This window comes from Mytilus californianus, unplaced genomic scaffold (genome assembly GCF_021869535.1).
Source record: "Mytilus californianus isolate M0D057914Y unplaced genomic scaffold, xbMytCali1.0.p SCAF_2, whole genome shotgun sequence".
Lineage (NCBI taxonomy): Eukaryota > Metazoa > Mollusca > Bivalvia > Mytilida > Mytilidae > Mytilus > Mytilus californianus.
The window spans coordinates 44,558,029-44,574,505 of record NW_026262668.1 but is presented as its reverse complement, the minus strand read 5'-3'; the positions used below and the strand labels follow the sequence as shown (position 1 = coordinate 44,574,505).

Here is a 16,477-nt window from a genome sequence, read left to right as displayed (position 1 = left end):
CAATTGCACAGTATTGTGCAAAAGAAGATACTTCTTATAAATTGCTTATTTGTTGATCAATTTCAATGGGGTTTTATTCTTGAATTCTTGGGGTTCTTGAATATGCTGAATATAACCGTGTATTAAGTTTTTGGATTTTGGGCCCCGTTTTTAAATTTGTCCACATTGAGGTCCAAAGGGTCCAAAATTTAACTTTGTTTGATTTCATCAAAAATTGAATTATTTGGGTTCTTTGATATGCCGAATCTAACCGTGTATTTAGATTCTTAATTTTTGGTTCCAATTTCATATTGGTCTACATTAAGGTCCAAAGGGTCGAAAATTAAACTTAGTTTGATTTTAACAAAAATTGAATTTTTAGTGTTCTTTGATATGCTGAATCTAAACATGTATTTAGATTTTTGATTATGGGCCCAGTTTTCAAGTTGGTCCAAATCGGGGTCCAAAATTAAACTTTGTTTGATTTCAACAAAAATTGAATATATGGGGTTCTTTGATATGCTGAATCTAACCATGTATTTAGATTTTTGGGCCCCGTTATCAACTTTGTCCACATTGAGGTCAAAAGGGTCCAAAATTAAACTTTGTTTGATTTCATCAAAAATTGAATTCTTGGGGTTCTTTGATATGCTGAATCTAACCATGTATTTAGATTTTGGATATTGGACCATAATAGGTGAATGTCCAATTTAAAATTTTGAAGTTCTTAGACCACATTCATTCTGTGTCAGAAACCTATGCTGTGTGAAATATTTAATCACAATCCAAATTCAGAGCTGTATCAAGCTTGAATGTTGTGTCCATACTTGCCCCAACTGTTCAGGGTTTGACCTCTGCGGTCGTATCAAGCTGCGCCCTGCGGAGCATTTTATTATGTGTTGCCTTTGAAGTTGGGGTGCATGCAGTTGTGGTCACATCAACTTTTAAAAAAAAATGATCCTGGAGATATATTGTGGTATGCTAGGGCTATAAGATAGTGCCTCAGAACAAGCTCACCACAACAAACAAACACACATTTAATATTTAACAGCCCTATGCAATTTTAGGGGGGGGGGGGGGGGGGGGGGTGAGTGATGATTTATAAATTGATTTTATGTTAACTCATGAAAGGTGATTTACAATCACTTAAATTGACCTTGATGATGATTATGACATCTCTTATGTAAAAATGATGATACATTATCATTCGCCATGCTGAAAGGTCAAATAAAGTAAATTTACTAGAACTGTAGTAAGTCCAGTTGTTGCAACATAGTCTCATTGCCTTTCAATTTACCTGGGACCTGTTTTTATGTCCTGTCTATGTAGGAAGGGGGGGGGGGGGGCTTTATGTTATAGTTTTGGCGTCCTTCCACCATTCATCCTTTCAGTATTGTGTTAGAAGTTGACCACACTTTGAAGTTGTGGGCACATCAACTTGATAATTAGAAATATATGCAGAGATATTAAAATTAAAATTATAATTTGATAGTTGGTTGTTTTTTTTACATCTGCTTGAAGAATTATATTGTGGTATGCTAGAGCTATAAAATTGAAAGTATAATTTGATAGTTGGTTGTTTTTTATACGACCACAAAAAATTTTTTGTTGTCGTATATTAGTATGACGTTGTCGTCGTCCAAAGACACATTGGTTTTTGCACTTTTACTTTAGTTTAAGTGAATGGATCTCTATGAAATTTTACCACAAGGTTCAATACCACAAAAGGAAGGTTGGGATTGATTTTGGGGGTTATGGTACCAACAGTAAAGGAATTAGGGGCCAAAAATAAGCATTTTTGTAACTTCCAGACATAACTTGTGTGTTAGTGTATGGATCTCTCTGACATTGTACCACAAGGTTCCATATCACAAAAGGAATGCTGGGATTGATTTTGGGGGCAACTGCCTCAAAATTTTAGGAATTAGGGGCCAAAAAAGGGGCAAAAAACAAGCATTTTTCTAGTTTCCAGACAATAACTTGTGTTCAAGTGTATGGATCTCTCTGAAATTGTACTGCAAGATACCATACCACAAAGGGAAGGCTGGGATTGAGTTTGGGGGTGATGAATCATAAGGGGGTTCAAAAAATTTGGGGGAGGGGGGGGGGTTTCCTTTTTTTTCTTTTTTTCCTTTTTTTTTTCTTTTAAAATTTTCCATTTTAAGTTGGTTATTTCTGATTTATATTTAAAAGCAAATAATAATGATATGGTAGGAGATACACACCAAACAGGATGTGTAAATTATTATATAATAAGTATTGTGCAATAGCAAGAAATTTTCAATTGCACAGTATTGCACAATAGCAAGAAATCTTCAATTGCACAGTATTGCGCAATAGCAAGAAATCTTCAATTGCACAGTATTGTGCAATAGCAAGAAATATCCAATAGCACAATATTGCGCAATAGCAAGAAATTGTCAATTGTACAGTATTGCGCAATAGCAAGAAATATTCAATTGCACAGTATTGTGCAAAAGAAGATACTTCGTATAAATTGCTTATTTCTTGACCAATTTCAATGGGGTTTTATTCTTGAATTCTTGGGGTTCTTTAATATGCTGAATCTAACCGTGTATTTAGTTTTTGGATTTTGGGCCCTGTTTTTAAATTGGTCCACATTGAGGTCCAAAGGGTCTAAAATTAAACTTTGTTTGATTTCATCAAAAATTGAATTATTTGGGTTCTTTGATATGCCGAATCTAACCGTATATTTAGATTCTTAATTTTTGGTTCCGTTTTCAAATTGGTCTACATTAAGGTCCAAAGGGTCCAAAATTAAACTTAGTTTGATTTTAACAAAAATTGAATTCTTAGGGTTCTTTGATATGCTGAATCTAAACATGTATTTAGATTTTTGATTATGGGCCCAGTTTTCAAGTTGGTCCAAATCGGGGTCCAAAATTAAACTTTGTTTGATTTCAACAAAAATTGAATATATGGGGTTCTTTGATATGCTGAATCTAACCATGTATTTAGATTTTTGATTTTTGGGCCCCGTTATCAACTTTGTTCACATTGAGGTCAAAAGGGTCCAAAATTAAACTTTGTTTGATTTCATCAAAAATTGAATTCTTGGGGTTCTTTGATATGCTGAATCTGACCATGTATTTAGATTTTGGATATTGGACCATAATAGGTGAATGTCCAATTTAAAATTTTTAAGTTCTTAGACCACATTCATTCTGTGTCAGAAACCTATGCTGTGTCAAATATTTAATCACAATCCAAATGCAAAGCTGTATCAAGCTTGAATGTTGTGTCCATACTTGCCCCAACTGTTCAGGGTTCGACCTCTGCGGTCGCATCAAGCTGTGCCCTGTGGAGCGTTTTATTTACATCTGCTTGAAGAATTATATTGTGGTATGCTAGAGCCATAAGATAGTGCCTCACAACATGCTCACCACCACAAACAAACACACATTTAATACTAAACAGCCTTGTGCAATGTTGGGGTAAAAAAGGGATGATTTAAAAAATTAATTTTATATTGACTGTTAAAGGAGATTTACAATCACTTTAATTGACCTTGATGATGACTATGACATCTCTTATGTAAAAATGATGATACATTATCATTCGCCATGCTGAAAGGTCAAATAAAAAATGACTAAAACTGTAGTAATTCTAGTTGTTGCAACATAAGTCTCATTGCCTTTCATGGTATATGCAAACTGTTCTAGGCTGGGGTTATAAAATAGGGCCAAACAACACCACCTCTCCACACACACACACATATAATATGATATTTGAACAGTTCAGTGCAATATTGGGGAAAGGGAGTGATTAAAAAAAATAGATTTTATGTTAGTTCGTTATAGGTATTTTACAATCCAACCTTGATGATGATTATGACATTTCTCATGTCAAAAATGATGATACATTTATCATTCGCCATGCTGAAAGGTCATATCTTGGAAAAAAATTCCTGAAGCATAATAAGTTTTATTGTGGCACCTAAAGAGTCAGTTGCCTAGTATGCTACAAGTACTGTTTTTATGCCCTGCCTATATAGGAAGGGGCAAGGGTCTGGAAACGGTCATATATGCCAGTCATGTCCTAAGATGAAACTATTTGTCCTAAACGAGTAATTGGAAAATGCAAATTGATTTCATGCTAAATTAAACGTGTGCAACTATTGTCTGTTACATTCAAACACTTTTAAAGGTAATAAAATAAAAAAGCCAGTGATTTCCTGTCAATTTGATAAACAAAACAAATCCTGGAAATGAATCCGGAATTATTCGTACTTTATCGCAAACTTCCGGTTTTAACTTTAGTCAAATCGAAAGAAACGTAAGCAATGTCTCAGAGAGATTTACCATTTTGAGTCATTAAAATCATTTCAATTTTAAACTATTGCCTTCCCTAAACTGTTCTTCATGGTAATGGTAAGACATTTACTTAGTAAATGCGACGAAACAGCAATACAAGTTCGTTGATGCTATGAATCTGGTCAAGTTGACATCGACAATTTGGAAAGGGGCACCAACTTTTCAATCATCTCAAAAAAAAGTCAAAATGACCGAAATTGTGTGGAAAAATTTCCGGATCCTTGGGAAGGGGGCTTTATGCTTTGCCTTTTGTACTTTCTTTCATAATTCGTCCCTCCTGAATCAAGTTGAGTATTGGTTTAAGGAAGGTTATATGAAGTTGTGGTCCCATTACCTTGAAACATGGTACACATATTCTTTATGATTTGAAACTTTAAAAATATATGCCATACTAGGGTTTAACCCAGATTTTGTAGTTCACTGAATATTGAAACATCCTTGGTTATAAAATAATGCCTTACAACTTGGCTACTGTGTGATATTGGGAAAAAGATATGATCATGAAAATGTGATAATGTGAGCAGAACATGATGTCCAATGAGCATTTTCTTTTTTAAAAGGTCCATTAGATCAGATATTTTTATGTGCAGAGAAATTTAAATAAAAGTTTGATAGGTGGTTGTATATTTTTTTTTGAACTTCATTTAAGAATCATATTATGGTAGTCTGTGTTTATAAAATAGTGCCTCACAACACAGTCCCTCCACACACACACATTTTATTCATGAAAAGCCCTGTGCAATATAGGGAAAAAGATGTGATCAGAAATTAATTGTATGCTCAATTGACCTTGATGATGATTATGACAGCTCTTATGTAAAAACATGATGATATATTTATCATTCGCCATACTGAAAGGTCAGATCTGGAAAATTAACCAACACTGTACTAAGTTGAATTGTTGTTAAGTAAGTTACATTTATCTAGTATAACTTGTAAGATAAATTGTTGTGTTTTACAGGTGTTGTGGTCATTGATGACATTTATGGAGCACCAGTAGATGACCCAGAGTTCTCCGTTGAAAATGAGGGCTTTCAGGAAGTGACTTCCAAAAAGGCTATGAAGCTGAAGCAAAAAGCTCAACAGGAAGCTGAGTTAAAAAGGCAGATAATAACTGAAAAACAGAAAAAAGATGCTCACAACAAGGTGAAACAGCAATTCACATTAAAATTATTTACTAGTTTATCATGTAGGGTTATAGCGAGTCTGTTTGCCGTTTCTAGCATAGGGTTTTATAAGTCTGGTCCTGTCTTCTATACAACTGAAGGGATGTTATTATACCAGCCTATATTGCAATCAACTTGTCTGTCAAACAAATATTTTTATAGAAAAATAAATTCTCAGAAACTACTGAATAAAGTGACTTCTTACTGATCCTACTTTGAAATGTTTTAGATTAGCCTACTGTGGATCCACTTATTTTCGTGGGTATCAAAGTTCGTGGATTGCTGAAAACTTGCATATTCGTGGATATTTGATTTCGTAGTTTTGCCAATCTCTGTATACAAAGCCTATTGAAAATATGTTATTCGTTGAACATTGGAATTCTTGGTTCACCTGTACCCACGAATCCCAAGAAAATTGGTATCCAACGAATAATAATGAATCCACAGTATCTGTTTTTTTTTCAAATAGGTTTTGGCCAAACCAAAAGGAGTACATAATAACAGTGGAAAGTCTCGTAAAGGTAGTAAACTGCCTCCAAGGTTTGTGAAGCAGAAGGAGCAGAGAGACAGAGATAGTGATACTACTAGCCAAGGATTTGATATGAAGGTTGATAACTGGGACAATGATCTTGCCAATAACATACCCGCTATTTCTCCTGCTATCAACATGGAAATGGACACACGTCAAGGTAGCATATTAATACATTTTAAAAAAAATTACAAGTAGTGGTCATTTAGGGCATATTTGAAAGAAATGAAATTTAGACAAGGACAGCTAGCAAATGTCTAGATACAATAATTTATCACAATAATGCATTTAAAAAACATAGAGTAAAACGACCATAAATCAACTGATCTTGAAGATGAAATTGAATTACCGAGTCGTCACAGTAAAAGTTTTTAATTGTCTGTTAACAAACAGTCATTGAAAATAAGCTATGTATTATATTTGTGCAGCCCCAAACATGCAAGATCAGACATCACAGCTAGCTATGTCCACTCAGATGACAATGAATACTATCCCTGCACCGTTGCCACCAGTGAATGCCTGGACTGCAAAATCCACAAGTTATGCAGCTGCTGCAGTGACTGGAAGTTCTCTGCCACAGATGGTGGACAACAAGTTTGACAAGGGAGACCAACATGACAGTGGAATTGATGTTAGTGACCAGCCTAATTCGGCAGGCTCTTCAACTCGAAGTTCCCCAAGTGCAGAAAATAAATTGAGGACGGAGAAGGTGACGCCCAGCATTGTGGAAATGAATGACAAAAAAAATAATACTTGGTTCCATCTTTTTTTTTGTTAACTTTTTTTCAATTAATTGAATGTTTATGTCAAATTCAGTTTTTTAATAGAATGAAAAAAGAAATTGGAGTCCATATTAGACCTATAAAGTTGTATTCTATAAATGGTCTTATGACTTTAATGTTTTTGAAGTAAATAAGTCTTCTTTTGTCTGGATTTATTCTTGAGAAAGGGGGAAAGGCATTTTAGAATAACATTTGATAAAAGGAAAGTGTGATTTTATTTGAATTCCAATTTTCAATGTTTTCTATTATATTTGAAATATTTTACAGCTCTTTTATAAAAGCATGCAAAGCAAACCTTTGATCAACTTGCTTGCTATGTTTGTTTGGATGTTTGTAAACAATAGGTAGGTAGTCTGTTTCATTCTGTTTACTATATAATGGAATTTGATTGGACAATAAACATTAAATTCATTGCATGTCAATTTTTATTGTCCAATCAAATCCCAGTATATATAAAACAGACTGAAACTCCGCCTACCTATTGTTTGCAAACATCCAAGCAAACATAGCAAGCAAGTTGATCAAAGGTTTGCTTTGCATGCTTTTATAGAAGAACTGTAAGTTGATAGTGTAAAAATCAAAATAGAAAATTGGAAACCAAAAGAGAATTAAGAAACTAAGATTTTATTATACAGTCATAAGACCTAAGAATACAATGATACTGTACCAATTGATAAAGTATGGGATGAAAATCAATTATTTTTCTGCACTTAAAAAGTATTTGTGTTTAAAATTTTATTCTGTATTCATTGCTTGATACTGCTTCTGGCTTACAATCAGTTTTCAAGTAACTCTTATTTGAGGGGTCAAGGCTGTTCACGTTTTCAGTAAAAGACTGTTGGCATTTATTAAAAAGCATACACAACATTTTATTTAGTTTGTTAATTTGTTTGATTTTTTTTTTTTGGGTGGGGGGGGGACATAAACGTAAAATTGAGCTAGTCTGGTGTATGCTTTAAAATCTTTTCCACAGTGCAATACTGAAGTTGTGATATTGGGTAATTGGACAGATTTCTTTGCATGCTTTTTTGTCTTGCTGGTCATGTATTCTATTAAACTTAGTAGTTAATTCTCCATTTATAATCTGCATGTGTGTCTATAGTACATTATACAGAATGGTGGTAATGTTAATTCAGATGCAACACATGTTTAATTAAATAAGAAAAAGACTTTTGAGCAGAACTTGTAACATTTTGAAAATTCAATATTTGAAAAAAGTTTTCCTTTTGAAAATATGATTTAAATCATAATGTTATTAGTTTATTTGCCAAAGGTCTATTTTATTTTGTTATTTCGTGCTGTTTCTCCTTGTGAATTGTAGACTGGTTCTAAAACAGGGGGAAATGGGCTGCTGCCCTTTCAAAGCATAAGTTGTAAGTGATTCATGGCCAAAATTTTGAAGATTACCATATAACACACACACAAATTTGCTCTTTCCGCTAGCTCCATTTATTTTCCCTTTAAGGGAAAAAAAACTTGTACAAATTGATCTCCAATTACAGATTCAATTACCAAATTGGCAAATATACTATTCTATTCAATTTTGTTATAGCCCAATATTTGTTTGTGTATTTGAATTAAATCTCATATTGTAGTTTGATTGAAATGTTGTACAGGAAAATTTATGGCATGGTTGGAATGCAAATTTTATTTGGTTATAATGATTGAAATTATTTATATAAATTAGGGGAAATTTGATGCATGCACCATTCATTATATAGAGAATGAGGTCTAGTTGTTTTTGAAATGCCTTAAATAGTAGTATACATTTATAAAGTAGGTTTATTAATCCAATTTGAGATATGGATGCAGCATTTTGGTTTATCATCGTGTGTGACCAATGATTTAAATGTTAAAGTAAAAAACTGTTGGAATACTAACAATATTTTTCTTTGAATTTTGAGAGTTGGTAAAGTGTGATGTGTAGTTAATGTAAAGATATACTGGTAGGTAAAGTATGAAATTTAATCAATGAATATGAACAAAATACTAGTAACATGTTTAATATTACTTACAAGCAGTTGAAGCTGACTTTATTTGATCTTTGTACATGCAGTTATATTGTATGATGTTATATTGAAGTTGAGAAGAAAAACTATATCACACTTAACTATTTGAATAATTTTGCCCATTTCAGAAGAATGAACATATGAAAGTAGACCAACACAGAGGGGCATTTGATTCTCCAAAACCTCAAAGACAACCAAAGGTATCTTTCTACAAATTTGAAAAGATTAATGTTTTAATTTCAAATTTCTGTTCACTGTTGATTTACTTTTCTGTAATATCTACTACAATCCTGACTGCCTTTGAGGGTACAAATACAAAGCACAGCTAGGTGCAATTAGTTTTAACTTCTTGATCTATTGTGTGACACTAGCAGATTCTTATTTGATTTAATATTGTAAGAATTAGATTTGAATTTAGGGACATCTGCATGACAAACAAAACTCCCTCAGAAAGAATCTACAGTTCTAAAGGTTTTGGTTTTTCTTGCAAAATAAATGTAAGGATTGTTTTGACTTGTAGGTTGTAAGAAGTGAAAAAGTCAGTGTTAAGGATACGATGGAGAGAGACGGAAAAGCTGTAAAGAAACCTGAAGGGTTGAAAGAAAAATCCAGGAGTGCCGCAGCCATCGAAAAGCCTGAACCTATTCAGCTACCACCAAGCTTCAAAGATCATTTGTTTAAGGTATTTATACATTGAATAAGAAAAAAAATAAGAGGAATTTTTACACAAGGAGTGGTTGATGCCAGATCTTTTGGCTGTAAGGAAAAGATGCCATTCTGTATTTCCTTCTTCAAAATATGTGAAGTATTTTGGTAAGCTTGCTCACCATTGCTGATATACACCCTAACCATGGTTTTTAAAAAAAATATGAAAAATAGTGTGCCAGCAAGGGAGTAAAGATTAACCCTGGGTTTGAAAAAAAGAACTATGTTAGTATAAAGAAAGTGCAGTAGAGTACCGTCTTTTGGTATGCATAGTGCGCATTTATGTATTATGCGCACCCCCTTTATGGTCCAAGAAACTTGAGAAAAAAAGTTTCTTCTTCGTATAATACACAGACATTTTCGGAAAAGTCACAGCTCCAAAATCGGTATGTTGCTTGAGCATGATTTTTTTCGGCAAGGAATTAATAAGAAGTCATGATTAATATCATGGAAAGAATTTATTTTAGCTGAATAAAGAATTTTAATAGTTATCTTCTTTTTATAACCCACAAGTTAATGTTTGTCGTTTGTTGGCAAACAGGAAGTCTAAACTGGAATTTTTTTAAATGGTCACCGATGTCGGTGAATTCCGTACGGAATAAGTAATTAATACAAAATTGTATTATCTTGTATTATTTAATTTTATGTTATGAATTAGTGCTGAAATAATTTGTTAAAATCTCATTATTTTTATTTTTTGTTTGTTGATTCTAGCTGTTAATCCGGATTATCACACCTCAATCAATGGGTCTAATCGATGTCAAAACAATCAATGACAGGTTCACCTTGTTCCAAATTAAATTCGTTTAGGTTACAATTATGGGATAATCATGTTTTCAATCATAATTTCTTGAACAGTTTTAAACAGTAAAAGTTACAAAGTAGAAACGTATTTATAAAAAAAAAACTTCTCATAGACTAAATCATCACTTTACAATATTAAGTCACATGACTGGCGATCACCTGATACATATAAAAATAATGGCGGGTTTATCTTTTCAAAACGAGCGTGGTTTATTTAATTTGCATACACTTATCTTCTACTCTCCATGATGAACACATACAAAACAGTAAGTTATGACCACAAGAAACACAGAGCCTAAATTAACCGACAACAAAAGCTTCATGGTGTCTTTATTAAGACTATGGCAAACTTCCGGATTGCAAACAGATGGACAAATTTACACGATAAACGAACGTGACTACAGAGATATAAAATGTATTTTATTTGAATAAAACATGACATATCAAGTACAATAAGATACATATTTCAAATATAACATGTAAAACATAATAAAAGTCGAGGTAATAGTGAAAAATTCCGTACTCTTCACTTCACCTGTTTATTTCTTTGTCGGAGTTTGGACCTGAAAAAAGGCTAAGAAAAATGTTTGTAGGCATGTATAATGCGCACCCCTCTTACAAGAAACATGACCCAGGCTATAAATGTGCGCACTATACATACCAAAAGACGGTACAGAATGAAATATTGGACCTGAATTCTATGTTAAGCAGGTTATAAGTTTGTGAGCATTGTTATTTCTATTGAATATTTTGTATAAATTGCTTAGCAGAAATAAATCATTGTCAAAAGCCATTTACTGTTTGTAGATTATGCAAGTATAATGTATAAAAACTCATTGATGTTTTTTTAGGGAGATGATATGAGTGAGTTGATCTTCATTTATGACCATGATCTAGCGAATTATCCAGAAAACAAACTTGAAGAGGAGGAGAATGCAGTAACATCTGTACCCTCAATGAGTATCACCAACAGTTCAGGAACTTCACAGTCAGTTGTTACACTGCCCCCATCTCCAGCCTCTCAGGATCTTGACTTGAAAATAGCGTCTGTCAGAGGTTTTTGGGATGTTGACCAGATGCAACCAGCCATGGGATTTGATCAAGGGTAAGGTTTTGATCTAACCAAGGTGTAGAATGCTTTAGTCAGCTTTTTTTAGTGTATTAACTGTGAAATACTGTGGATTCGTTTTTATTCATGGTATACCAATTTTTGTGGGTTTCGTGGGTCACAGCGAACCACGAATTTAAGAATTCAACGAAGAATAATCCCGAGAAATGTGTATGGAGTAGAATGTTTATTTCCGGTTATGTTATGCAGTTCTAGTATAGTGTTGACTATCGATAAACATTGTAACATAACACATATTTTTATTAAAAGAAGATACAAGTATTTTGATTAAATCAATAATAAATATATCGAATATCAGTTATAATTTACTTTTTAGAATTGAATAAAACTGTTCATGGAAAATAACTGCAAGTTGTTAATTACCGTGTCATAGTATGGTTTACTGGTGATTAAAAATCAATAGGATTAAGTACCTGGATATTGCCCGTAGGTAATATTGTTTATGACAGGAACATTTATTTTCACACCTTTTACTTATATGACTGTTTATTATATCGTGATTAGGGAAATGAGCTTTCAATCATAGAGTTTTGAATGCCTTATAAAATTCCGACAAGAATTTATAAATTGCAAAACAAACAAGTAATTAGTTGTCTCTGTCCATTATTGTAATAGAAGTTTTCAATGAACGCTTTAACCTAGAATGTACAAGCGAGGATTTTGACAATTCAAAACTTTTTCAATGAATTCCATCTCTTTTGTTTGTTTTATTATTGATCAAACCAAGGAGGTTATATGATCTAAATTAAAAAGAAATCCACAAATTACGTATCTGAATTTTCTTTTTTCTTTTTGTAATCAGCGATCCACGAATTTACGTATACCACGAAACGTCTTTTTTTCTCTATCCACAAAAATTGATACCCACGAAAATAAATGAATCCACAGTAATTAATAATTATAAGAATAGACCAAGTTTAAATTTTATTATCTCTGCAGGATTTTCTCATTTCAGATAGCACATACAATGTACAACATTTCAACATTGTAAAAAAAAAAGTGTCAGTGAGGAGTAAAACTAGAAATTTGGTTGCAAAAAAAAAGTTGTGTTCAAAATTTTAAAGCAAAAATGTATTGATAATTGCAGAATGAACAGCAGCTCAGCATTGGGGACAACTGTATCATCAGAATCAGACAATGTGATGGTGACATCTTCCTATCCAACATTCAGCTCAGGAGATATGGATACTGATATAGTCGAGCACAAGACAATGGAGCTGGATCAGAGACAGGATGAAAACTCCTTAGTAGGCAATGGACCTATGTCAACGATGTCTCCTAGAAGTCAAGATGGCAGGAATTACAGTTCTAACAGCTCCTCTCAGGATAACAGAAGTTTTAATGCTTCTGTACAGGACAGTCTCAACTTCAGCAGTCATGCATCAGTACAGGATACACTGGCATTCAGCTCTAATGATACAGAATGTCTCCCCTTTGTACCACACTCCTCGGTTCAAGAAACCATGCAATTCAGTAGTCCAACTGTCTTACAAGACGCTCTTGGTAACTACACCTCTACAGAAGTCAGTTCTACCATGGATATAAAGGCATCAGAACAAAGTAATGTTTGTAAGGTAACCATTTTATGATTGATTTAGATTGTTGATGTTTAACGCCACTTTTAGAACACTTTGCTTCATCATTGCAACCAGTTTTTATACGACCGCAAAAAAATTTTTGTGGTCGTATATTGGTATGACGTTGGCGTCGTCGTCCGGCGTCGTCGTCCGAATACACATTAGTTTTCGCACTCTAACTTTAGTTTAAGTGAATGGATCTCAATGAAATTTTACCATAAGGTTCAATACGACAAAAGAAAGGTGGGGATTGATTTTGGGGGTTATGGTACTAACAGTTAAGGAATTAGGGGCCAAAAAGGGGCCAAAAATAAGCAATTTTGTAACTTCCAGACATAACTTGTGTGTAAGTATATGGATCTCTCTGACATTGTACCACAAGGTTCCATATCTCAAAGGGAATGCTGGGATTGATTTTGGGGGTAATTGCCTCCAAATTTTAGGAATTAGGGGCCAAAAAGGGGCAAAAAACAAGCATTTTTCTAGTTTCATGACAATAACTTGTGTGTAAGTGTATGGATCTCTCTGACATTGTATCACAAGGTTCCATATCACAAAGGGAATACTGGGATTGATTTTTGGGGGTAATTTCCTCCAAATTTTGGGAATTAGGGGCCAAAAAGGGGCAAAAAACAAGCATTTTTCTAGTTTCAGGACAATAACTTGTTTGTAAGTGTATGGATCTTTATGAAATTGTACTGCAAGGTTCCATATCACAAAGGGAAAGCTTGGTTGGAGTTTGGGGTTAATTGCCTTAAACGTTTAGGAATTAGGGGACAAAAAGGGACAAAAAAACAAGCATTTTTCTAGTTTCCAGACAATAACGTGTTCAAGTGAATGGATCTCTCTAAAATTGTACTGCAAGGTACCATACCACAAAGGGAAAGCTGGGATTGAGTGTGGGGGCGATGAATCATAAGGGGGTTCAAAAAATTTGGGGGGGGGGATTTTTTTTTCCTTTTTTTTCTTTAAAATTTTCCATTTTAAATTGGTTATTTCTGATTTATATATAAAAGCAAATAATAATGATATGGTTTGAATAGCATACATGTGAACCTCCCGACAGGTGTATAATAATCCTGTTTTCAGGAGTCTCCTCCTGACCTCCGGTTGAAGAGGAAAATTATAATCCCGTGTATGAAATTTTTCATGAATGAAAAATTTCTGCCCAACATATCATCTCAGGCATCTGGTGTAACTCACATTACCTGAAGTTATATTTTACCTGTAAATCAATTAACATGCATAATTATATGGCTTCACTTGTCAGCTTGGGTGTCAAACATACTGGTAATCAATGATTTTTTACCTCAGGCTAACTGCCGTTGTGTAACAAAAACTGTGTATTTATTGGGTTACTTCCCTTGATTTATCCTGTTTTAAGTTACTTTCCTTTTAATAATGAAAATTTTTAAAAGAATATAAATAAAATATAAATTGAACAAATAATCATAAAAGGATGGTAAATAAATGATTTTAAATGTCTTAGGACAAATAAAAAAATAATAATTTGAAAATTATTTGAGGATTCTATACTTCCTTTCAAGGCTTATATTGAAATTTATATAATAACTATGACCCTTGTTTTACAGTTAGAATGATTTTCTGAGTATGCAAACAAAAGCTATTTGCAGATAGTTAAACAAATGTTCTGGTTGCAATAAATGTTTTATAGAATATGAAGTAAAAAATTTAAAGAACATACTGAAAAAAAAAAATGTTAGATTGAACATGTAAAATATAAAGATGGAGAAACTTTATAAGTACAAGGGTACTATAAACATAATAAATTGGATGGAAAGTTGAAGAAAACACACTTTAAAAGACCATTTTTACAGCACACGGTTACATTTACGACAAAATTTATGTCGATTAAAAACCTCCTGATCTGAGTCCTAATCTCCTGACCAAAATTTCCCAATCTCCTGATCTGAGTTTCACAGTCCATCACATGTATGAATAGGTAAATTAAAAAATTATAAGTTCTTAGACCACTTTCATTCTGTGTCAGAAACCTATGCTGTGTCAAATATTTAATTACAATCCAAATTCAGTGCTGTATCAAGCTTGAATGTTGTGTCCATACTTGCCCCAACTGTTCAGGGTTTGACCTCTGCGGTCGTATCAAGCTGCGCCCCAGCGGAGCATTTTATTATTGTTGGAGAAAGCAGGAGAGAATCATTAACCTTCAGCAGGAAAACAGGCAATCCTTGTCCATTAAGATTGGAGTCGAATACACCTTGCCACAAGCAGGATTGAACTTCGCAACAGCAGTGACTGGCTGGCTAGTGAGCACTGAAGATGAGCTTCTAAGACTACTTGGCCTCACCATTTTATGAATTAACTTACTATGACAAATATAAATCAGTGTAAATTATAGTTCAACCTTTCAACAATGAGCACCACCAAAAAAAAAAGAAAAAATTAGCATGAGCAAAATGAACTTTACAGCTATGTGTAGACAAAAATAAACCAAAAAATGGTTTTGAAAGTTAGGAAGTACTGTAGTTATATGTAAAGTATGAATTAAAGGGGAATAGAGTTCTGTTAATCTGACAACAACACAAGTAAACTTTAAGAGGCACCATACACAAGCCTTAACATCTGTAATGGAAACAAGAATTAATATGTAAAAGAATTTGTATCATAATATAACAAGTTGTAATTTCATTAACGCCATATGATGATCCTGATGCAGTCTGCACCAAAATCTTTTCCAACATCTAGTCTGAAGACCAATATTCCAACATTTTTATACGACTGCAAAAAAATTTTTGTGGTTGTATATTGGTATGACGTTGGTGTCGTCCTCGTCGTCCGAAGACACATTAGTTTTCGCACTCTTAACTTTAGTTTAAGTGAATGGATCTCTATGAAATTTTACCATAAGGTTCAATACCACAAAAGGAAGGTGGGGATTGATTTTGTGGGTTATGGTACCAACAGTTAAGGAATTAGGGGCCAAAAATAAGCATTTTTGTAACTTCCAGACATAACTTGTTTGTAAGTGTATGGATCTCTCTGACATTGTACCACAAGGTTCCATATCACAAAGGGAATGCTGGGATTGATTTTGGGGGTAATTGCCTCCAAATTTTAGGAATTAGGGGCCAAAAAGGGGCAAAAAACAAGCATTTTTCTAGTTTCATGACAATAACTTGTGTGTAAGTGTATGGATCTCTCTGACATTGTATCACAAGGTTCCATATCATAAAGGGAATGCTGGGATTGATTTTGGGGGTAATTGCCTCCAAATTTTAGGAATTATGGGCCAAAAAGGGGCAAAAAACAAGCATTTTTCTAGTTTCATGACAATAACTTGTGTGTAAGTGTATGGATCTTTCTGAAATTGTACTACAAGGTTCCATATCACAAAGGGAAAGCTGGGTTTGAGTTTTGGGGAAATTGCCCTAAATGTTTAGGAATTTGGGGCCAAAAAGGGGCCAAAAAAACACATTTTTCT

General features: G+C 33.5%; 1 protein-coding gene across 7 annotated transcripts in view; it reads left to right on the top strand.

Moving 5' to 3' along the window:
* Positions 1 to 16,477, top strand: part of LOC127727972 (protein PRRC2C-like) — a 95,605-nt gene that overhangs the window by 62,493 nt on the left and 16,635 nt on the right. For 6 of the 7 annotated variants that reach the window (XM_052235102.1, XM_052235105.1, XM_052235101.1 and 3 more), the window contains 7 exons: positions 5,275 to 5,459; positions 5,949 to 6,168; positions 6,437 to 6,717; positions 8,928 to 8,999; positions 9,320 to 9,481; positions 11,160 to 11,413; positions 12,525 to 13,011. In XM_052235102.1, coding sequence (XP_052091062.1) covers positions 5,275 to 5,459; positions 5,949 to 6,168; positions 6,437 to 6,717; positions 8,928 to 8,999; positions 9,320 to 9,481; positions 11,160 to 11,413; positions 12,525 to 13,011 — 1,661 coding nt within the window. The remainder of the gene's footprint in view (positions 1 to 5,274; positions 5,460 to 5,948; positions 6,169 to 6,436; positions 6,718 to 8,927; positions 9,000 to 9,319; positions 9,482 to 11,159; positions 11,414 to 12,524; positions 13,012 to 16,477) is intronic. The other variant, XM_052235103.1, reaches the window with a different exon arrangement.